Here is a 24,072-nt window from a genome sequence, read left to right as displayed (position 1 = left end):
AACACTTTACAGAGGCCAAAAAAGAAGGGGAAAAAACGAAAAAGGTAAAGTCGCTGCTCTCTCCTCTCTCTCTGTCTCCGAAAAAAAGTTGTGTCTGAGTTCCTAATTAACTAATGGCCTTTGATATGGGTTGCAACCTGTGTGTGTTTATGACTTCAAGGATTTTACCGGCACACACAAAGGTGGAGGTAATTGCGGCGTAATTATCAAGTGTTCCGTTCGTTGTGATCAGCCGGAAAGATTTGAGTCTCAGATAACTTATTTTGCCGTACGATTTTCAGTCCTGTCTTTCATTTTCTGTCAGTTTGTCTGTTTGTTAGCCTTCCTGTCTGCTGAGTCTTCTTGAACATCTATACAATGATTTTCAGTTACCTGGCCTGATATATACACGACCTCATTGATTGTATGTTTCTTTTTAATGTTTGTAAGTTATTTTTTTATTAGATATTATGTTTTTTTCTGTGTGTGTGTGTGTGTGTGTGTGTGTGTGTGTGTGTGTGTGTGTGTGTGTGTGTGTGTATTTTTTCATGTCTGTGTTTCCGAGTGTTTGTGTGTATGTGTGTGAATGTGAGAAAGAGAGAGATAGAGATTGATAGATATACAGACTGACGGATAGAGAGAGAGAGAGAGAGAGAGAGAGAGAGAGAGAGAGAGAGAGAGAGAGAGAGAGAGAGAGAGAGAGAGAGAGAGAGAGAGAGAGAGAGAAGGGGGGGGGATTTCTAAGGGGAGTCACTGAGGTCATGAGAGGAATGGCAAGAACGATATTATGCAGACGAGGCCACCAAAGTCTTCCTCCTCCTCCTCCTCCTCCTCCTCCTCCCCCAGCTACTCGACACAAAGCCAGTGAACACATTTACATATCAGTAACCCACCTCGCCGAAGCCCTCCGCTCCTCGATGCTGTCATATTTATAGTGTGGAAAAAAAAGTAAAGGAAGGATAGAATATGTAAAACGAAACGGAAAATGGAATAGACGATACCTCCTCCATTTCTTGTTTTTTTTTTTCATTTTTTTCATTGTCATGTTTTTGTTTTATATATACACACACAGGTTCTCACGCGTACATACACACACATACACACACACATATTATAAAAACGTACACATATATATTCACGTTTTCTTGTCGTTTGGTTTCTGTTATTTTATTTGTCTTGTTCTGTTTGTTTGTTTGTCTGTTTGTTTATCTCTCTACACAACACATACGTAATATATATATAGTTGTCTTTGTTTGTCTTGCCTTATTCCTATTATTATCTTCGTCGTCCTTATTCACATCATTATTATCATCACCGTCTCACACCATCATCACTCAGCCTTACTCACATTATCATCATCACTGCCTCCATTATCATTATTCATTGTTATCATTATCGTCAGTATTATCAACGGAGGTAAACACAGACACCTAATAATAATAATCACCACAATAATAATAATAATAATAATAATAATAATAATAATAATAATAATAATAATAATAATAATAATAATAATAATAATAATAATAATAATAATAATAACAACAATGATAACACCCCACACCACTATACAGTCATTCAGCTCTACGCGGCACTAAAGCTGTTGTTTGTTAGTTGTTTGTCCTCGTGGGCGGCGCTGCGAGGCCTGGAAATCATCTGGCGGGGAGGAGGTGGGCGAACACTGCCCTGGCCACCACGGCGAGGAGCAGCGTGGCGTGGGAGGCGAAGGGCGAGGACCAGAAGGCGGGGCACAGTAGAGGCTGGGCCGAGGAGTGACCGCGTCTCTGTACCGCAGCCACCGTGTCCCCTCCTGCAGACACACACACACGCACACACAGGGGAGAGAGGAAGATGGTTCAGTAGGAGCGTGAGTCGGTACCCGGGACGCGTCAATCACCCGCTGACATTCACGGCGTGAAACTTGTCTGAGACCATTTTGTACCTCCGATCTAATCTGTGTTGTGGTTTTACTGATACATATTATTGGGCAGGAAATTACCTCTGAATACTAGTGTAAGAGTGTTTGGGGCCAATGATCTGTGTTTTTGCGTGTTGTTCATCACAAAAGGTATGGCACAAAGAATGAAAGAGGAGGAGAAAAGAGCAAAAAAGAGATGCTAATAGCAAGGCAACCAAATATCATTCACTAAATATTTAGATTTTTTTATGTATTTCCGAGAAATATTAGGACGAGCAAAAGCGAAATGAAAAGTAGATAAAAAAAAACACTCGGAATCAACCAAATATGTGTGACTACATATTCATATTAATTTTTATACATGCGCCATACGGAATGATGAGAGAAAAGATAAATGCGAAAAAGAATTGGTTTAGGATAAAATTTTAAAAAGTCGATATTTTTTGACGAATAAAAAATCAGATCTCACTTTACATTTGTTCTCACAGGTTTTCTCTTCATATATGATAATTTGCTACATATATAATTTAGATTAAGGAAAGACCGAACGTAAGAGAAAACAGAAAAAAACTTCACCACCAGGCCACCGCGAAAATAGTGGTCTTTGACATTTTGCACGGCGGAGCAGAGAAAGAGAGGGAGAGAGAGAGAGGAAAGGTTACAACGTTGCGAGGGAAGAATAATGAAAAATCAAACACAAAGAAACGGAAAACATCGACCGTGCGTGTGTGTGTGTGTGTGTGTGGGGAGGGCCTGCAGGTGTGTGTGAGAGGAGGGGGAAGGGCTGGTGTGTGGGTGTCTGTCTGTCTCTGTCTGCCTGTCTGTGTGTGTGTGAGCGGGGGAGGGCGGTGGGGGGGATGTCAGTGTGTGTTCACCATAGTTCATGCATATATGAAGTGTTTTAACGCCCCGATGAATGCCAGACGGGTCCCGTCGCGTCCACGGGTGCTCTGTACACGGCTACACATTGCACAGGTACATACACTAATAAGCCGTGACCTAATGCTTTGTATACCTACCTGTTGAACGCGATAATAGAGTGACCGTTCTTAATCCACCTGTTGTTTTTACCTGGTGTGTGTGTGTGTGTGTGTGTGTGTGTGTGTGTGTGTGTGTGTGTGTGTGTGTGTGTGTGTGTGACTCGTTTTTATGTTAGCACAAGCTAACTACGGACATAATTATATTTGTATAAATGCAAACCGAAATGGAAAATTGTTTATCCAACACATCCGAGATTGTCCCGTTTTTATCTCTTCTATGAATGCCCACCTGATAATCATGTGTGTGTGTGTGTGTGTGTGTGTGTATTTCACTACTAACATGGTCGCATTTAACGTTTTTAATCACCCACTGATGTTAATTATTATACGTTTTCAATTAGTCTGAGCATTATACTCTTTTTATCTCTTATATAAGCACTCTCGTGTTACGTAACTATTAATATTTGCACAGAATCCATTTTTTTCAATACTGTCCACATCCGTAGTAACATGCATTTTTTCAAACACTGTTTTTTGTTGTCATTATTTTTTTTTTTTGCAACACTATTCATGTTATTTTTCACTTTAAATGATTGTCATTATATATTTTTTCTTTGTTACAGAGTTAAGTTAATTACGTCTACTGTTTTGGTAACAGAAACTATTTACTGTATTTCAATCCTGCGACATAACGTACTGTCCGTTTTACTTGCACAAACATGACACACATTTTCTGCATATAAATGAATTAATTGCTGCTACTGTTTCACTAGCGCTTATTTAACACTTCATTTTTTCCTTTTTGTTTTTAACATCCCCTACTATTTTAAACACTATCCATTTTTTGTGCGTTCTATCAATCTTTTTTTTTCTACACCTCCACAATCGTACTCGTCGATCACGCTCAATCCTAATCTATTATACCTTATTCATGGAAGTCTTTTAACACCTTCGCAATACCACAATATTTTACACCTTCACTCCTGACCTTTGAAAACTGAGCCTCATTAATAATTCCAGTATACGATTCTTCAGACCTCACCAGCATGACGAATCTACTTATTTTTTTTTTTTAGTAGCAACATATTATTTCGTTATGATCTATTTCAGCTCATTATTTTGTGGTGGAATTCTAAGAGCTACATTCAGTGCAGTATTCTTGTTCAGGTCTACATATTCCTGTGAGCTGTGTTTTTCTTCTCTAATTAATGGTCTTGCTTCTGTTTATCTTTGGGGAAGCCTCTACCTTTTCAGGCACACTGTTGAGCGGCATTTTCGTTTCTATAACTATCGGGATCCTTTTGCTCACTCCTGGGGATCAGATTATATTTCCCAGGTCCATGTCCATTTCTTTCGGGACTTACATTCAACTATTCAGGAGCAGACTATATTTATAATATCCTATTCTTACTTCTACTTACTTAGGGCAGATGGTATGTACCAGTGTGTATTTTTAGCATCTCTTTTGGGAGTCACTCTTGATTCTAAACTGACATTTGAGAAGCACATCCGTTCCATGTCTTCCACTAATGCACAGAAGACAGGCTTCCTTCGTAAGTGATTCAAAATATTTGATTGTGACTCAACTGTAATGAAATCTTTTTATGCATTCATTTTGTCCCACTTTGAGTATTGTGCTCCTGTTTGGATGTCTGCTGCCAATTGCCATTTAAAGTTACTTGACATAACTATCAATTCAATTAAATCTATTTCTCCGGCACTTGATCTTGATCATCGGCGTCAAGTTGGTGCCCTTAGCATTTTCTTTAAAGTTTTTAAGAATAATCGGCATCCCTTACACAATGCTTTGCCTCATCCTTTTACTCCAGGTCACGAGGTTTGCTCTTAGTCAAAACGATCTTTCTTTTAATCCTATGAATTTTTGTACGACACAATTCTTACGATGTTATCTTCCGTCGTTGACAAGTTTATGGAATAAGTTACCCAATGGGATTGTCCTTTCTGCAGACATTTCTACATTTAAGTCTCGTGTGAGTGTCTTTTTGAAACAGTAATTTTATTTTTCCTCCTTTTGGCTTTGACTGGCCAGTTTCTTAACTATTCGTTGTCTTTGCTTTTCTCCAGTTCCTTTTGGTATTTTGTGTGGTTCAACTTATTGTACCTGCACCCTGAAGGGAGGCTTTGGTAGCTTATCATAATAATAATAATAATAATAATAATAATAATAATAATAATAATAATAATAATAATAGTTACTTTCACCTATTTAGGAGAAGGTAATCTTTTTTTCAGATGGATGTCTATTTTTAACTTACCTTTACCTGTTCAGGATCAGATTATGTTTACCAGGAATACGTCTATTTTTAACACCATTTTTGGGGCTTACTTTCAATTATTCAGAAGCAGATTATGTTTACCAGGAAGACTGGAATTATTCTTACCTGCTCAAGATCACATCATATTTACCAGGTGTGTGTCTATTTCCAACACCTCTTCTGGGTCTTCATATTACCCACTGAAGACCAAACTATGTCTCTATCTTTTTACTTACTTTCCGTGACGAAGACCAGCACGTAGGCGGGCTCGACGTTGGGGGGGATGCACGAGTAATTTCCGGAGTCCGTGTGTCTGAGGGAGGAGAGAGAGAAAAAAACACGTGAAGGAGGCTGGAGTGTGAACGGAGGGAACGGAGTGTTAGTGATATTGCATGAGTTAGCGTGTGTGTGTGTGTGTGTGTGTGTGTGTGTGTGTGTGTGTGTGTGTGTGTGTGTGTGTGTGTGTTTCGGGGTGTTGCGTTTGTGTGTGGGTGTGTGAGTGTAGGAGTGTGTCTGGGAGGGTATGTGGGTATTTGTGTATGTACTCATGAACACGGGATATTATTATAGTCGTTATTGATAGTTTAATGATAACAACAATTAAAATATGGCAAAGGGGAAGGAAAACAAGACGTGGAGGAGGGTAAGGAGTAAAAATTAATAAAGAAATAAGAACAAGAGGTCAGAAAAAGGAGGAAAAGTAAGAGCAGAAAGATTATGACGACGAGGAGGAGGAGGAGGAGGAGGAGGAGGAGGAGGAGGAGGAGGAGGAGGAGGAGGAGGAGGAGGAGAAGCGTAACGATGGTAACAGAAAAATGCGAAGATATGGGGGAAGGGAACACTCAATTATTTATGCATGGAACACACAAAACAAGGACACAATTAGAGTTAGGAAGATAAAAACACAGGAGCGAAACCAATGAAAGAGAATCGAAACCCATTCTGAGACGATGAATGAAGACAGGACGGAAAAGTACGAAGGAGAAAGAACAAAGCGTCTTCTTAACAATATTCCTTAACGCTGTGCCTGAGTAATAGCGTTATGGATACTTAATAAGGGAATAATTAATTGTTTGACTAAAGAACTGATTATGGTGATGAATTAAAGTTAAACAAATTATACAAATTACACCAGAGATTATCACGTTAGCATGATAAGTGGAAGGGGATGAGAGAGAGAGAGAGAGAGAGAGAGAGAGTTGGAGAGTAATATTTTTCCGAGGATAGAAAATCAAATATTTATGTGTACAAGAATTTAATTTTACTGGACATACCATGAAAATAAATGAAACTGAATTTTAATGTATAATGATTCTCTCTCTCTCTCTCTCTCTCTCTCTCTCTCTCTCTCTCTCTCTCTCTCTCTCTCTCTCTCTCTCTCTCTCTCTCTCTCTCTCTCTCTCTCTCTCTCTCTCTCTCTCTCTCAAGAGTGTCTCTCTCTCTGAAATGACAAATTAATACTTCCAACCCCATCTCATTGCTTATATATTCCTGGGTGTTCGTGTTTGTATGTGTCTGGCTTTGTATGTATTTCCTTACATATATGAATGCATGTCTGTTTTTGCCTCCCTTGTGTTGATATCCTGCGTCTCTGTTTATTTGCATTTCTGAGTATCAGTTATTTTTTTTTTTTTATGTGTGTCTCACCTTATATATAGACCACGAATCCACGTACCAGTGTGAGCATATCTATTTTTCCTTCCCTTGTGTTGATGCCCTTCGTCTGTGGTGATATATGTTTCTGCGTATTTGTTTCGTTTGTGTGTGTGTGTGGAGAGGGTATGGTAGATGTGTGTGTGTGTGTGTGTGTGTGTGTGTGTGTGTATATATGCATGTGTGTGTATATGTGTGTGTGTGTGTGTGTGTGTGTGTGTGTGTGTGTGTGTGTGTGTGTGTGTGTGTGTGGCTGCGCTAGCGTCCCCGATAAAAAAAACCTGTGTGTGCATGTCTTTTTTTTTTTGTCCTACCTGGCATCCGGAGCTGGTGAGGTTTTCCTGTGCCATGACTACTAACTTTACCTGTGTGTTGCTGTCTGTGTGTATGTGCGTGCTTCTGAACATGTGTGTGTGTGTGTGTGTGTGTGTGTGTGTGTGTGTGTGTGTGTGTGTGTGTGTGTGTGTGTGTGTGTGTGTGTGTGTGTGTGTGTGTGTGTGTGTGTGTGTGACCGTGTTTGTTTGTGTTTGCTTGGATATCACATTCCATTCATCACTGTGAGCCTTTTGCCTTAGGGTGCTTTCCTATATGTTCCAATGTATGTATGCATGAATGTCTGTATGCATTTATATGTGTATTTGTGCACAAGTATATGTATACCGGCATTTTCTTATATATTATGTTAATGTCCTTGCGTCCACTACTCACCTGGCGTCCGTGATGGTGAGCCGTGACTGCGTCTTGGTGCCTTCCGCCTGGGTGTTCACGTCAAGGCGGTGCCGCGTGTCGTCGTAGTTGACCATCCCCTCGCCGTGGTACCAGAACACGAAGGCGGGCTTGCTCTGGGGGGGAGGGGGAGGAGAGAGGGAGTCAACTTCCGTGGGGATTAGACTGGCCTGGCATAGTCTGGGAGGGCGTTACATAGACACAAGCGTGATCAGACCACACAACCCTTATTCTTTTTTATTCGATGACGTGTTTTAAGGCTAAGTAAAATAAACCCGTCGTCCTACACCCTACAGTGAGCCACTGAAGGCCGGAGCATATTACATTCTCGTACAACACCTTTTTTGGTGAATCCTCCTTTGTAAATTCTTCAGTATTATTGCATTCGATCGGTTTCTGTCAGAGGCCGTTTGTCAAAATGTATCATTGCACAGGAAAGATATATTTTGTTATCCAGTATCTTCTGATTTATCAAAGTCCTTGGCATGGTGGAGAAACCAAAGTTCATCGCATGTTCGAGGTTTGACTAAGCTATTGATGAATGGGATTATTGTATCATTTGTATAGAACTACTTTTTTTTTTTAGTAGAAGATTCTGATATGAAAATTCATCATTTTGTTCGCTTATTCGCTGCCGTGATTCACTGCTGGGAGAGTTCAAACTTTGACGAAAGACAGTGACAGAGAGAGAGAGAGAGAGAGAGAGAGAGAGAGAGAGAGAGAGAGAGAGAGAGCGAGAGAGTTAGCTTCCGTGTGAGTAAAACTTGTAATGGCTTGGAAAAGGAGAGAGAGTGGATAGTTCCTTGCACACGGAGGCGAGGAGAGAGAGGTGGGGGGGAGTGAGTAGCCTTTCCCTGGGTAAACGTGGAGTGAACGGCCTTGGTGCGGGAGGCTAAGGAGAGTGAGAGTGAGTGAGATTGGAGTATTTGCTTTCGTGTGGCGGTAAACCAAGCTATGCAGTGTGGGCTGGACTAGAAGGAAAGAGGTTCGATTTTACGTAGATCTGAATAAAAAATAATGTTCTAAAGAGTGTGTGTGAGAGAGAGAGAGAGAGAGAGAGAGAGAGAGAGAGAGAGAGAGAGAGAGAGAGAGAGAGAGAGAGAGAGAGAGAGAGAGAGAGAGAGAGAGAGAGAGAGAGAGAGAGAGAGAGAGAGAGAGAAGGAAAAGGGAAGGGAAGATTAATTATAGTGAAGATGGGAGGTTTCGCTTTCTTGTGGCCGAAAGATCGAGTTTGTTACCATTAAGATAGGTCGGGGAGAGGAAGGAAGAACTTTTTTTATGTGGGGTCAATATAGGGATGAATGTACGGGGGAAAAAAGGAGGGGAAAAGAAAAATTCAACTTAAAGAGAGAAAGGGATTGACAGGGCCAGAAAATGAATAGAGGAAGCTGGAATCCCTTAAATAAAGAAAATCTAGGAATTGTGAGAGAGAGGGAGAGGAAGAATGAAAAGAACGGAATTAAAGAAAGATAAATAAGGAAAAGAGTGGAAAAGACGCAACACACAAATATATACACACGTTTGTTTTATATTTATCTCCTATATGTCGTGTTTTTCTGATGTTTTCATTATATATTTTTTAAAGTTTTTTATGATGCAAGTGAAATGATGTTCGCTTGTTGTTTGGTAATACGGTTTGTTTGTCTGCCTCCGTTCGTGTGTGTGTTTGTTTATGTACGTGTGCGTGAATGTGTTTGTATACGTGTTTGTGTTGCATAGACAGACGGGGGAGCGAAGTTTCTGGTATTCTTTTGTGTTTGTTGATATTGTATGTGCGTAGGCATTAGTATTTACATATATTTATACATGTACGAGTGTGTCTATGTATGTATGTATGTGTGTATGTATGTATGTATATGTGAAAAAAAAGGTTCCGGTGTATGCTTCTGTGGTGATTGTTGTGATGATTGTGGTGGTGAAGTATTGTTGTGTACGGTGCTAAGGTATTCGTTTGTTGTGGCGGTCGTGAGATGTGATGGTGGGGAGATAAGGAAATGATGATGGTTGTAGGTTCAGTAGTGATGATGGTAGTGGTGGCGGTGATGATGATGATGATGATGATGATGCAGGTTTAGTGGTGATGGAGGATGAAGAGCGGAAATGTTGAATAATGGCAGTAGTAGTATTAGTTGTAGTAGTAGTAGTAGTAGTAGTAGTAGTAGTAGTAGTAGGAGGAGGAGGAGGAGGAGGAGGAGGAGGAGAAGGAGGGCAGTGCGGACAGGCATGTGGAAGGAATACAGCATTAATGAAGGAAAGACAGAAGGCAAAAATTTTAATCACTTTTTAATTGGAATGAAAGGTCAGGAAGAAGGTCTTAAGTAAACACGAGTACTCCTAAAAAGGTTAATAGAATTTGTATTACTAATGAGGAAGGAGAAAGAGAAAGAGAAGGAAGAGTAAAATAGGTAGGAAGAGAAGGACAGAGAGTGACAGCATTTAAGGAACGACAAGGAGGAGGGGGAGGAGGAGGAGGAGAACGTGAAGGAGGAGGAAGTGCATAATAAACAGTAGTCGTAATAGAGCATGGGCTTAAGTCATAGAAAGGACGATGAAGAGGAGGAGGAGGAGGAGAAGGAAGAAACAATATGCACGCCATTGAGATTTAAATGTTTCAACACGATCGCTTTTCTTATATTGGAAGTTAATAAAAAAAAGTTCAAATACCATGACATCGACAGCCAATGCTCTCCCTCCCGCCCATCGCCTCCACACACGTATGTTATGCTCCCATCTTTTATGTAACGAGTTGTATCGATCCGTGAGTGTGACGAGGTCTGCTTGAAGCGCTCCTCCGTGTGTGTGTGTGTGTGTGTGTGTGTGTGTGTGTGTGTGTGTGTGTGTGTGTGTGTGTGTGTGTGTGTGTGTGTGTGTGTGTGTGTGTGTGTACGTGTGGGTGTGTGGGTGGAGGGTTAGGAAAGAGCAGAATGACAGAACCGAACAATATATAGATAAAGCAAAAATGAATTGTGTGTGTATAGTGGCGAGGGTAGATGTACGTGTGTGTGTGTGTGTGTGTGTGTGTGTGTGTGTGCGCTAGGTGTGTGTATGCTTGTAGTTAAGTAGGTACAGGCTCCGATACAAAATACCAGGCAAGACTAGAAAGATAAACAGAGATATATAGATGGATACACTGATACATAGATAGATAGATAGATATGGATGAACAAGTAAACGGGTAGATATATGAAGTAACAGGTAGGTAGTGGGTTAAAAGAAAGACGTTGGACGGATCGACAGTTGGATGAATAGGTAAGGTAATCGTGAATAAAACAGATAGGTTGATAGGTAAGTGAATCAGCAAACGTAAATAAAAAAGGTGTAATCTCGTAAAATATAAATCGTCGAAATACACGTTGACCTTCACGTCGCCTATGCTGCCAGAGGGAGTCCAAAGGCAGGCCATGAATAACGCAACCTATGGAAAAGGTGAACGGCCGCGGTGGGGATGGGGGGCGTAGCTCACCTGGGGGCAGCCACGTGTGCAGGAAACGAAACATTTTTTTTAATCATGATGTGGTTGATGTTAGTTTTTTTTTCTTTTTTCGCTACTACAAGAAATATTGGGATAGCAGAGGCAGCAGCAGCAGTAGTAGTAGTAGTAGTAGTAGTAGTAGTAGTAGTAGTAGCAGCGGTAGTAGTTACATAATAATTAACCTGCGTTACCAGCTATATTAAACAACCATCTTCCGTTTATTTATTTATCATTACTTATTTTCTTCGTAAGTTGTGTCCCATGTCTTGCCTTTTTGCCTCTTAAGACTCCCTCACTGTGACGTAAAAAAAATATTAAGAATGATAATACTCTTGACGGTGCGGTAAATACACATCTTCCTAATATGTCTCGATGACTTTATAATGCAAGAAAAAGGGGGATGAGGAGGAGGAAGAAGGGAGAGAGAAAGGAAGAGCGAAGAGGGAAGGTGAAGGAAAGAGAAGAACAGAGAAGAGATGAGGCTGGAAAGCAGAGGAGGATAAGAAAAAAAGAGTGAAGATAGGAAAAGGGAAGGGAAGAGAAAGGAAGAGTGGGGAAGAGGAATGAAAGGAAGGAGAAGGTAATGTGAGATAAGGTACGATATGATGAGGAAGGGAAGAAAAGGGAAGAGAGGAAAGGAGATAGAAAGTCTCTTGTGGATGGGAAAAAAAGATGAAGGGTAAGGAAAGATACTAAAGATAAAAGAATGATAACAGAGGTAGAAGTAATGAAATGAAGGAAAGTGACAGAAAAAAAAAGGATACGAACGGAAAGGGGAGGAAATGAAGGGGAAGGAAAGGGATGGGCAGTTCAGAGCAGGGAGACGAAGGCAAGACAGGGAAAGGAAAGGGAAGGGAGGGGAATATAAAGGAAAGGAAAGGAAGGGAGGGGCGGGGAGGCAGAGTGGGCAGAACGTGGGAAGATGCTGGGGAGGAATGCGTGGGGAGAGAGAGAGAGAGAGAGAGAGAGAGAGAGAGAGAGAGAGAGAGAGAGAGAGAGAGAGAGAACTGACCGAACTGACCGAATCAAAACAGAAAAATAAGAATCCGTCACTTGATTTCATTTGCATAAGGTTTGTCGGGATAACGGGATTTCAGAGGCCGCTCCCACACCTCCCACTCTTTTGTACCTTCCTTTACTTTTTTTAAATATATTTTCTCCTTTTTCCTTTTTCTTTGTATATCCCTTTCATCCCTTTTCGTATTTTCTTTTTGTCATTTTTATTTACTTTTTTGTCCGGTTTTATGTTTTATGTTCCTTTTTCTCTACCTTCTATTTTCATTTTCTCCCTCTTTTGGTTGTTCCTTTCCTACCTTCTTCCTGTCACGTCTTCTCTTCTGTTTTATTCCCTTATTTTCTTTCCTTTCTTTACCCTCTTCGTAGTTCTCCAAACGTCTTACATTACTTTTCTTTATTCCTATTTTTTTTTTCATTTCCGTGACAGCGTCTCTTCAAATTACCTCTTTTGCAACCACCTCCTTCTCCTCCTCCGCGTCTTCCTTCTCTTTCTTTCCACTCATTCCTTTCACACATTTCTTGTCATTAATTCCTTTCTTCATTTCCGTCTTATTTCAGCTTGCGTCACATAGCCGCTCCTCATCTTCTCTCGCATGTCGTCCACTCACCATCATCCTCTTGGCCCTAATCTTTTTAAGTCTGCCCTCCCACTTACGCTATTTGCCACCCATTCCTGGACCTCTTCTTTTAAATCCCTCTTTCTGCCTTCCTTCACTTTCAGATATTGTACACTGCATCCCACACAAACCTGCATACCCTTCCCACACACAGGTAAAAAGTCACAGGTAGATACACGCACACGTACGCTCACAGACAGGTATATACACAACTACACACACACACACACACACACTGATAGACACTAGTAGACACACATACACAAAAACGTAGGCTCACACACACACAGATATATATACATACACAGGTAGTGGCACACATATGTACGCTCTCAAACAGGTATATATACACACACAGGTAAGACACACACACACACACACACACACACACACACACACACACACACACACACATACACACACACAGGCAGGTATGAGCTCACTTATACACACACAAAAAACGCACGCACACACACAGGTACACATACACACCTGTTGGATGATGCACACAAGGGTGATGGAGTCCCCTTCCTGCACGTGTAGCTCCTGGGGGCCGAGGATGGCAGCGTGGGGCGTGTGTACGTGCAGGTTGACGAACTGCGACAACACCCCCGTCTGCGTGTACATCTGTGGGAGGGAGAGAGAGAAACGTACATGTAGACATCTGTGAGCGGAAACAAAGAAAAAATAGACATGGTAGTGGTTTGGCTTTCATTTTTTTCTTATTCCTCCTCCTCCTCCTCCTCCTCCTCCTCCCTTTCGTCTGTTTGTACATTCGCGTGTAGGAAGAAGAATATATATAGAGATACAGCGTTGGGGTGTAGTCTAGTCCTTCCTTCCTTCCTTTCTTTCCTCTCTCCCCTTTCCTCACTCCATAACTCGTGTGTCCTGTCTTTCCTTCCTATTATTCATTTTCCATTTATACTCCTTTTTTTACCTCCTTTTTTTCCCTCCCTTTCTCCATTTCATCTGTGTTCTCTGTTATCTCCTTTATTTTCTTTCCCTTTTCTTTTCCCGTTTATCTCATGTTTCTTTTCTGTTCGTTACGTTATTATCTCTATTTTCACAGTGTATTCGTTGTTTCTTCTATTTCTTTCCTGCCCATTCTCCATTCCCATATACGCCGTTCTTTTGTTTCTATGGCTCGCTACATTTCTTTCTTTTTCTCCATTTTCTTTTTATTTTTATTCCCATCTCTGGTGTCATATCTTTTTTTTTACACACCGATTTCCTTTATTTTTTGCAATCTTTCAAATCTTTCCTTCCTCTTGTTTCCATATCCTGACCCATTCCCCCATCGACCACCTTCACTTTACATTCTTCTCTCGCAGAGCTATTTTTTCCCTCTTTCCCTTCTTTCTCCCCCACGTGCTTGATTCCCTCTTCATCCTCCGTCCAATCTTCTCGCTCCTTCACTCGGGGTCTCTCTTCGTGTTCCTCCTTCTCCGCCCTACATATTGTCTCCCTCCCTCCTTGACTCTCTCTTACTTGCGTCACTTCCTCGTTTTTTTCCTTCGCTAGTTCAAGTAACGCCCGGGACAAAGAGGGGAGACAGGGAGCGACCAAACAATACAATTAGTGAACAAGTGCATTTAAGAACCCTCTCCTGCTGCTGACTGTCTCCTCTTTCACCTTTCCCTTCTTCTCCCTTTTTCTCCCTGTCTTGATGTTTTTCCGTTCCTTTGCACTTTCTCGTTTATGTCGTCCTGTTGTGATGCTTCTGTTTTGTTCATCATACCACTTACTTTCATGTCTTTCTCTCATTATATCTGTGCCTTTGTTTGTCTGTATGTCTGTCTCTTTGTATGTCGGTCTGTATTTCTCTTTTGTACGTCAATCACAATCTCCGTTTTCTTCATCTTTTTTGGATGAGCTACATTGTTATAAAAAGGGTTTGGAAGTGTTTGTTTCTGACAGTTTCTTTCTCTTTGTCTGTCTCATGTTTTCGCCAATGATGCATTTTCCATTGTATTTAATAAGAATAAGTAATAGAAATACACAAATGCCGTAGTGTTCATGTTTCTGATTGTTGTTTTTCTTGGTCTGTCTCCTGTTTTCGCCAATGATCCTTTTTCCCTTTTAGTTAATAAGAATATGTAACAAAAATACACAGATGCTGTACTAAGAGAGTTCTCCCCAAATTTGTTTACCTTACTAATTCTCCGTCTCCTGCTTCTGTCTTACCTCTTATATGCTCTTGCTTATAATTTATTTTCCACATATTGTTTTTCATATTGCTTTCTTTCTGCATCCCATTCCGCTTGTCCTGTTTTTTAATAAACTGCGTAAAAAATAAAAAAAAAATAAGGGAGCGCAGGTGAACTCTACTCGTACCCTATCTCAACTCTTTGTTTGCCCGTCTGTCTGTCTGTCTGTCTGTCTGTCTGTCTGTCTGTTTTTTTTCTTCGTTTAATCAATCCCTTGTACCTCATTCAGTATTTTTATTTTTTTCTCCAGTAGTGAACTTCATAAAAAAGTAGAAAATAACATTGGGAAGGTATTGTTCTGAGCATTTCCTCTAATTAACCTTTTCTTCAACTTCTCTTATTCATCTTTTTTTCCACTTGTCACACGTTTACCTTTCTCCTCCTCCTGTCACATATTCATCTGTAACAACCACCTCTTCACCTGTCACATACCCACCTTTTAACTGTCACCCTTCACCTGTCACTTCACCTTCACCTGTCTCCCAGCCACCTGACACCTTTCACCTGTCATTTAACTTCTCTCTTGTTACTCATCCACCTATTACCTCTCACGCCCACACACCTGTCACATCTACCTTCCACTTGTCACATATCCACCTGTCACACAGCTACCTTTAACCTGTCACCTATTCACTCTTTACATATCACTCATCCACCTTCCACCTGTCACATCCACCTCTCACATTTAACCCACTACTCACCTGGCACTCGTAGGTTCCGTTGTCAGCCTTGTGCACGTACTTGAGCTGCAGCGTCCAGTCGTCGGAGCCCTGGGTGTGCAGCACGTTGAAGCGGCGGTCCGAGGTGTAGGTGTAGATCCCCGTGGTCAGGATGTGCCAGTCCCAGCGCCTGAACCACGACACCTTGGGACGGAAGAGGAGAAAGGGTGTGATGAGTGGTGGTGAAGTGGTCGTGGTTGGAGTGTTGGGAGGTTATGTGCTGCCTGTGGTTGTTGGATGTAGGTGTTAATAAGGTTATGTTTGGTGGTGTGATCGATATAGAGGGTGGTATGAGTGGTGGTGGTGTGGTGGTGATGGTGTAGGGGTGTCTTTGGGTGTTGGATGTAGGTGTGGTAATCTAAGGTATATGATCCAATGAAGCATATTTTAGCGTCTGTTAATATCGTATAGAGTCAGCGGAAGGGTTTGGAATTAAGGGAAAACGAGGAAAAAGTAGACACAGGCAGAAAAACAAACAGAGACAGACGACAGCTTTAATTATGCAAATGTTCCATCTCACGTCAACTATATCCAAGGTGTTGTTGTTTTGTTTGGTGGTGTGTTTGTTAAGTGTGTTGTAGTTTATCCTCGCCTGTATGGGTGTTTGATTCTCAAGAATGTATGTTGTTTGGTGATGTGTGTTTGTGTGCGTTTGGGTAATGTGTGTGTGGGTGGTTGGGGGGGTTGTCTTTCTCGTTTTGTGTGGCGGTGAAGAGATTGAGGAAGGCGATGTGGTGTTTGTGCATGGGTTGTGTGGTGTGGTTAGAGAAGATCATTTGTATTTTGATATCGAAGTGGGTCAAAGTCGTTAGGGAGGGGGTTGCAAATAAAATATTGGAAGAAATAGTATTGGTAGTAGTAGTAGTAGTAGTAGTAGTAGCAGTAGCAGTAGTAGTAGTAGTAGTAGTAGTAGTAGTAGTAGTAAGGAAAGGACCAACGGTGCAATCAGTGACACACACACACACACACACACACACACACACACACACACGAACAAAGAGACGGACAGGTGTTCCATAATAGACTCAGGTGTATCGGCCTGGCGCAGGTGTGGAGGCCCTTGTGTTTGTGCGTGTTACATATACTCCTCTTTGTCTGTGTGCGTGTGTGTGTGTGTGTGTGTGTCTGTGTGTACCAGTATATATGCATGTTAATCTGTTTGATAGCGTGCATTTTTTTGTTTGTTAGATCATTCGTTTTAATCTCTCACTCTTTCTCTCTCTCTCTCTCTCCTCAAAACTTTGCCGACACACACCAGAGAGAGAGAGAGAGAGAGAGAGAGAGTAGGATAAAAATAAAACAGAGAAATAAAGCTTCGAACATCCTGGGAGGCTGCTGCAGTGACTCGCCCAAATGATCAATTAAGGAAATACTCTTCGCTTTTAAATATATTGAGTGTTGGGTGCAATTAGTGAGGAGGAGGAGGAGGAGGTGTTATTGGTCGTTATTTTCTTTGTTGTTGTTGTTGTTGTCTATTCTTTCTCTATATCATTTTTTTCTGTTCGTTTCTCTTCCTGTCGCTTCCATATATTTCCATTTTCATTATTTTTTCTCTCTTTTTATTATGAGTGTTTTCTTTTTCATCTTCATCTTTCTTCATCTTTCTCTCATATTTTTCTTACCCCCTCCTCCTCCTCCTCCTCCTCCTCAACGGCCACTCTCTTAATCGCCTCATCTAAGTGTGCGTTGTTTATCTTTTCCTCTCCCCTCCTTTCCTCCTCTCCCTCCATCCTCCTCCCTCCCTCACTCTCTCTCCCTTGTTTATCCTGCCGCCTCCCTCTTCTCCCTCTCCCATAATCCACTCCTCGCTTCCTCTTCATTCATTCTCTTACTTCACTTCTATCTTTGTTTCTTTCCTTTTCTTTCATTTCTGTGTCATTCTCTAGTTTCGTTTTTTTCTTTGCGTTACGTTTTTCATCACTTTTTTATCATCATTCTCTCTCTCTCTCTCTCTCTCTCTCTCTCTCTCTCTCTCTCTCTCTCTCTCTCTCTCTCTCTCTCTCTCTCTCTCTCTCTCTCTCTCTCTCTCTCTCTCTTGCTTCATCCTCCTACTTCGCTCCTTTCTTTGCCTCTCTTTTCCTTTCCTTCCATTCATGTGTCATATTCTAGTTCGTTCTTGTATTTGCTCTAAGACTTTCATAATTATTAACTTCGTTCCATTTTTTTTGCATTATTTTTCTTTTGTCTTTTATTTTTATTCCACATTTTTCTTCCTCTTTTTTTTTCTTACCCCTGTTTCTTTATCTATCTCCCTTTTCCTGTCTTTCTTTTTATAGTTATTTTCTTCTTTTCCTATCTCTCTTTTCCTCCTACGGCGATCTTTTTATTTGGTAGTTTTCCACTTTTTTTTCATATTCTTCTTATTTTTCCTTCTCTCTAATTCCATCTCATTATTTTTCACGGTTTTTTCACTTCGCTGAACACTTTTTCTCCTGATTAATTTCCTCATTCCGCTCCTCGTGTCCATTCCCAGTCTTCCCCTTTTCTATCTTTTTTTCTTTCCTGTATTTTCCATCTTTTATTCTTTACTGTATCTATTCTCTTCCTCCACAACTTCTCCATCCATTCCCTTTAACTTTTCTTTCCTCACTCCTTCCGTCCTTCACTCTTCCCTCTCACACCCTCCTTCCCCCCACACTCTCCTCTGACACCCTTCCTCCTACACGTTCTCCTTCCCTCTCCCTCCTTCCCTCTCCTAAAATTTTTACTCCGTGCCATATTTTCAACCTGGCTTTAATAATCCATGAATTCCTTTCTCTTGTTCTTATCCCTTCTCTCCCTCTCGCATTTTGCCCTCTCTCTTTTGTCCTCTCTCTCCTCCTCCTCTCTATTCAGCCGTATACCTTCTCTATAATCGTTTTTTTTTTGTATCGCTTTCCATTCTCAGGCTCTTCTCTCTTTTTTCGTACTCCCACATTCTCTCTTTCCCTTCCCCTCTACTTCATTCTCTCACTCATTCATTCCCTTCACCCCCGTCCTTCTTCACTCCTTTCTACGTTCCCTCCCTCTCCTTCCTGCATCCTTTTCCCCACCTCCCTTTGTCTTCCTCTCACTTCTTGACCTATTCTTTTCTCGTATCTTATTTTCCACTGTGTTTTTTCCCCTCCGCATTTTCTATAATTCCTTCCGTCCCCATCGTCTCTGTCTTTCCATATTCTTGTCACTTCTTTTCTCCCCTCAAACCCCTATTCCTCCTCTTCATCTCCCCCTTCATACCTGCCCATGGAGCCAGACCCTCTCTCTCGGTCACTCACTGTCCACTATTTACAGAAGCAGCGACAGTGGGCATTTTTGTATCTCTTCATGTTTCCCTTTGAGCTGACTTTTTTTATGCCCTTGATCTGCCTCCTTTTTTATTTTGTCCTTGAATTGCTTCCTCCATGTTTATAGCCTTGAGTCTCCTCCTTTATTGCAAAAATAACAAAAATTGCTCACCTGGTGCAGGGTGGACAGCTGGGGGAAGCGGCAGGGCAGGTAAGCCACCTCGCCTATGTTGACCCGCACGTCCGTCACGGTGTTGTTAGCGAGGTCAAGGTCAGGGAGGATGTGGCGGATCTCCCACACGGGGTCGTTGACTGACTCACCTGCACGACAGGAGAAGGACAGGTGGGGTTAGGAAAGGCTGTGAGTGAGGGGAATAGAAAGCTTGGCGATGAGGGGTAAGGTGGTGAGGGTGGAGGTGAGGAAACTGATGACAGGGGATGAAGAGCGTTGAAAATAGGTGTTTAGAAGAGAACAGAAACTTCATTAAGAGGGTATGTGCTGTTGAAATGCGAAGAAAGGAGGGAAAAGGTTAATAAGAGTGAGTAAGTAGAACGGAAAGGGTCAGTGATGTTGATAGGTGATTGGAGGAGAATGTAGAAGTGACAGAGCATGAAGAAGGTTGATGATAGATGATGTTAAAATAGAACAGATACTTTGCGAAGAGGAAAATATTTAATACGGTGTTAGAATGCGAAGAGTGTAAGTAGATGGATACATGACAGAAGGTAAGGAGATGAATGAGAGAAGGTTGAGAGGAAACTAAAGGAGAAAGGCGACGGTTAACATAAAAGATGGACTTGCCAACAACCCCACCTGAAACTGAGAGAGTGGAACATGGTGTGGATTGAAAATAAATAAGAGTGAGGAAGCCATAAAATTGGTAAAAAAAAAGGCTTCTGTTGTGTGGCTGAGATTGATCGCGCAGGTGGGTGAGGAGAAACAGATGAGGCTACTGAAATATTAATGGAAATGCAATAGAGAGATGAACATAAGAACATAAGAACATAAGAACGTAGGAGTCTGCAAGAGGCCGGTAGGCCTGTACAAGCCAGCTCCTTTGAACCTAAGCTCCCGTGTATCTAACTCCACCTAATATCGCTGTCCATGAATTTATCTAATCTATTTTTGAATGTGACAATTGTATTGGCACTCACCACATGACTGCTAAGCCTATTCCACTCATCCACCACTCTATTAGTAAACCAATTTTTGCCTATGTCCCTGTTGAATCTGAATTTATTCAGTTTAAACCCATTACTTCGTGTCCTACCCGGATCTCTTACCAACAAACCCTTATGAATGTCTCCCTTATTAAAGCCCTTCTTCCATTTATAAACCTCGATCATGTCTCCACGCACCCTTCGCCTTTCTAGAGAATGCAAGTTTAACTGTTTGAGTCTTTCCTCGTATGGCAAGTTTCTCAACCCCTGAATCATCTTAGTCATCCTCCTCTGCCCCGATTCTAACATTTTGATATCCATTCTATAGTAAGGTGACCAGAACTGAACCGCATAGTCAAGATAAGGTCTAACTAATGCTAAATATAGTTTGAGGAAGACTTCGGCGCTTCTGTTGCTTACGCTCCTTGAAATAAATCCCAGTACCCTATTTGCTCCATTTCTAGCTTGAATGCATTGTGACCTTGGACGGAGATCAGAGCTCACTAAGACCCCTAAAACTCTCTCGCACCCAGACCTGCTTATGAGAGTGTCATTTAAGCAATAGTTATGAGAGGGGTTGTTCCTACCTACACTCAGAATACTGCACTTCCCTACAGTGAACTCCATCTGCCATTTATCCGCCCAGTCATACAATCTGTTTAGTTCATCCTGGAGAATACTAGCGTCCTGATCCGACTCAATTACTCTACCGATCTTGGTATCATCTGCAAACTTACTGACATCACTATACTAATTCCTGTATCTAAGTCATTGATATGAATAATAAACAAAAGTGGACCTAATACCGAACCTTGTGGGACCCCACTCGTAACACATCCCCAGTCAGATCTTTTACCATTGATTTGCACTCTTTGCTTCCTATTGCTAAGGCTCGACTTGACCCAGCTCAAAACTTTACCCTCTACTCCGTGAGCCTGTAATTTAAGCAACAGTCGTTGGTGAGGAACTTTGTCAAACGGGAGGTAGATGAAATAAAATATACACCTGGATAAAGAGAACAGATGGGACTACTACTGACGTCACCTGGGCGGGAATGGAGGGCAGGTGAGATTATATGAAAAGGGCAGGTGATGAGAGGAGAAGAGTAGAAGGTCAAATGAGTGGAATAACGAAGTAGAGACATGATTATGAGCAAAGAAAAAGAGGAAATCAGGGAGGAAACAGTACGAGGAAAAACGAAGTGGGAGAGAGTACCTGAAAACAAACATAAAAAGATACGATGAATGACACGAAATTGGGAGAAAATTATACAGTAATGTGAATGGAATTGTAGCAAATAAGAAAACACATAAGAGAAGAAAACAAAACGAAGAACAGGAGAAGGGAAAGGAAAGGCGACATGGAAGAACAGAAAGAAAAAAAAGTAAATAATATGAAAGCTAAAAATAATGATATGGACGAAGAGCTGAGAAGAGGAGAGAGAAGAAACAAAAAGAGAATCCGTGAAAGGAGAAGCTGAAAGAGAAACAGGAGCAGGGGAGAGGAAAAACGATATGAAAGAGAGGAGAGGAGAGCAGTGGAGTGCCGGAGGGAAGGGAGGGGTGGGCAGGGGAGGGGAAGGTAGTGCAAGTCGTGGAAAGGAAGGGAAGGGAGAGGAAAATAGGAGCAGACGGAATGGTGTCAAAAATGATAACGGGATTTCCAGGGATTATGAGAGAGCGAGGAAGGTGGGATGGAGTGAGCACCTGTTGCGAGAGGGAGGTCGTGTAATGAGAGAGAGAGAGAGAGGAATATAAAAATAGAGAGAAAGAGTGAAAAGGAGATGGGACTAGATAAAACTGTTGATATGATAGAAAAAAAGGAAGAGGGAAATAGAGAAACAAAAGAAAGATAGAGAATGAAAGAAATGAAAAAAGAGAGAACGCAAAAGAGATGGAATTGTTGATATCAGCGAAATACCGGGAAAAGAAAAAGAAACATAAAAAAAAAACTTAGCGGAAAGGAAACGAAGAAAATAATAAGTGAATGTTGAAAGGGACACAAAAAAAAAAACGAAAACGACTCATCAGTAAAAGCGACGCAGAGAAAACAACAACACCAAAAAAAAAAAAAAAAAAAAAAAAAACGCAAAAGGGAAATTGAAGAAGAATAAAAAAACAAAAAAATGAGGGAAAAAGTAATAGATTGGATATTCATGAAAACTCTTGTGATGAATGAAGGGCTTAGTGACTTAGACGGAAAACAATGAAACGGGGAAGCGGCGTATTGAAGCCATGGATGAGTGAGTGAGTGGGTGAGTGAATGTTTGAATGAATTAAGGTTGGTAAAGTGTTTGAGTGAATGAGTGAGTGTGTGAGTGAGTGAGTAAGTGAGTGAGTGTGTGAGTGAGTGAGTTTTTTTATTTATTTATTTATTTTTTTTTTTTTACGTTGTTGCCTATTGCGCCGGTAGGCATCTTCCCGGTGGGGCCTGATGGTCGGCCCAAGGCTTCTTCCAGGTGGGGCCTGATGGTCGGCCCAGCCCGTTCTGGCGCAGGCGAGTGTTTATAGTGGCGCCATCTTGCATTGGCTCATGCTGCCCCCCGGAACTCGTTCTTGATTCGCTTGGACGGCTTCCTCTAGAGTCCGGGTTGATGGGTGGTCTTCAGGACAGCATGTGGGTAGTTTTAAGCCACTCGGCGGTGACTGAAAAATCCGAGTGGTAGCGTGAGGATTCGAACCCGCGTCGTCCATCACGCGGCGAATGTGGGTCCAGTACGCTACCAGTTAGGCCACCGCCTACCAAATAGGGGAGTGAGTGAGTGTGGGTGGGTGAGTGAGTGAGTGAACGATAGTGAGTAAAAGGTTTGAAGAGAATGAAAGAATGTGCGACAAGAGTGAAACGTTAGCAGTAAATGAAGGATAGAATAGAACTCAAGTGATGGTTTGAAAGGTCTTAAGATAATGAATATGAGAATGAAGAAAAAAAGTCAATATAAAAGTTAAAGGGAACGGAATAATAGAAGCCTGGGAATAAAAAGGTCAGGAATAAATGGGATACTGAGTGAGTAAATGAATAATAGAAAAGAGAATCCGTTTTAAAATGAATGAGTATACTGATGAATGAATTACTGATGAATGAATTAAAGAGAGAGAGAGAGAGAGAGAGAGAGAGAGAGGTCGTGAGTAACAGAGATGAACAGCGCAATTTCACGGCGTAAGGGACTTGTAACACCCGCCAGGCCGTCCACTCTGACAGCTGAAGCGTCACCACTCCTGTCCCTCACTCACTCCCGTCACTCCCTCCCGTTGCTCCTCACTATCTCCGTTATTTTCACTCCCCCACTCCCCGTTCACTCCCTCTCCCGTCACTCCCCGTCACTCCTTTATTCTGTCACTCAGCCCCTTTCTTTCCTCTTCTTTTGAAACTGCTGCTATACTCTTCACCATTCTCTACTCTCCTCAAACTCCCCTTCTGTTTTATTTCCTCTTTTCCTGTTATCTTGCATTCTTCTCTCCATCCCCTTCACTTTTTCCTTACCCTTCTACCTCCTTTTCTTTTACCCACTACTGTCTTACCTCCCCCACCCACTTTCTACTCTCAAAACTTCCCTCAACATCACACTTTATTTCCCCTTTTTTTCCCCGTCCCATTTTTCCCTTTTGTGTCCTTCCCTCGCTTCCTCGCTCCCTCTCTCCCCTGACTGGTCCGATATACCCCTTTAAACCTCCCTGTTCTGTTTGCCTATGCTGTAAACCGTGTAATTTCAATCTTACCTTTGCATTCTACTTGTACACCTTGCCCCTCGTGTATCCCTTCGTTTCTACCTGTCCCCTCCCGTACCAAACCTCCAATCTTACCTGTGTTCTGTTTACCTGTCCCCTGAACCGTGTAATTTCAATATTTTCCTCATTTCTTATATTTTACCTGCCGGCTCACCTGTTCCTCCCCTATTTACCTTTCCCCTCACGGACCTCAATCTCTACCTTGCCTTTCCTTTCTCTTTCAACCTGTATCATAACTTTCTCTCCTCTTACCTAAGCCTCTTCCCCTCTTCTTGTTTGTTCTCTCACTTGTTCATAATTTCCTCCCTTTCCCCTTGCATTTCCTTTCTCTTCTACCTGTCCATTTCTCTCCCTTC

The 24,072-nt window shown here is 41.7% G+C and overlaps 1 protein-coding gene across 5 annotated transcripts in view; it reads right to left on the bottom strand.

Moving 5' to 3' along the window:
* Nucleotides 1-447: 447 nt before the first annotated feature.
* Nucleotides 448-24,072, bottom strand: part of LOC127003286 (zwei Ig domain protein zig-8-like) — a 151,193-nt gene continuing 127,568 nt past the window's right edge. For all 5 annotated transcript variants that reach the window (XM_050869753.1, XM_050869748.1, XM_050869749.1 and 2 more), the window contains 6 exons: nucleotides 19,003-19,151; nucleotides 15,550-15,711; nucleotides 13,134-13,268; nucleotides 7,518-7,651; nucleotides 5,393-5,469; nucleotides 448-1,792 (listed from right to left, as the gene is read on the bottom strand). In XM_050869753.1, coding sequence (XP_050725710.1) covers nucleotides 1,635-1,792; nucleotides 5,393-5,469; nucleotides 7,518-7,651; nucleotides 13,134-13,268; nucleotides 15,550-15,711; nucleotides 19,003-19,151 — 815 coding nt within the window. In that variant the 3' untranslated portion in view covers nucleotides 448-1,634. The remainder of the gene's footprint in view (nucleotides 1,793-5,392; nucleotides 5,470-7,517; nucleotides 7,652-13,133; nucleotides 13,269-15,549; nucleotides 15,712-19,002; nucleotides 19,152-24,072) is intronic.

This window comes from Eriocheir sinensis, chromosome 25 (assembly GCF_024679095.1).
Source record: "Eriocheir sinensis breed Jianghai 21 chromosome 25, ASM2467909v1, whole genome shotgun sequence".
Taxonomy (NCBI): domain Eukaryota; kingdom Metazoa; phylum Arthropoda; class Malacostraca; order Decapoda; family Varunidae; genus Eriocheir; species Eriocheir sinensis.
Note: the sequence above shows the minus strand (reverse complement) of the source record. Positions and strands in the feature narration are given on the sequence as shown.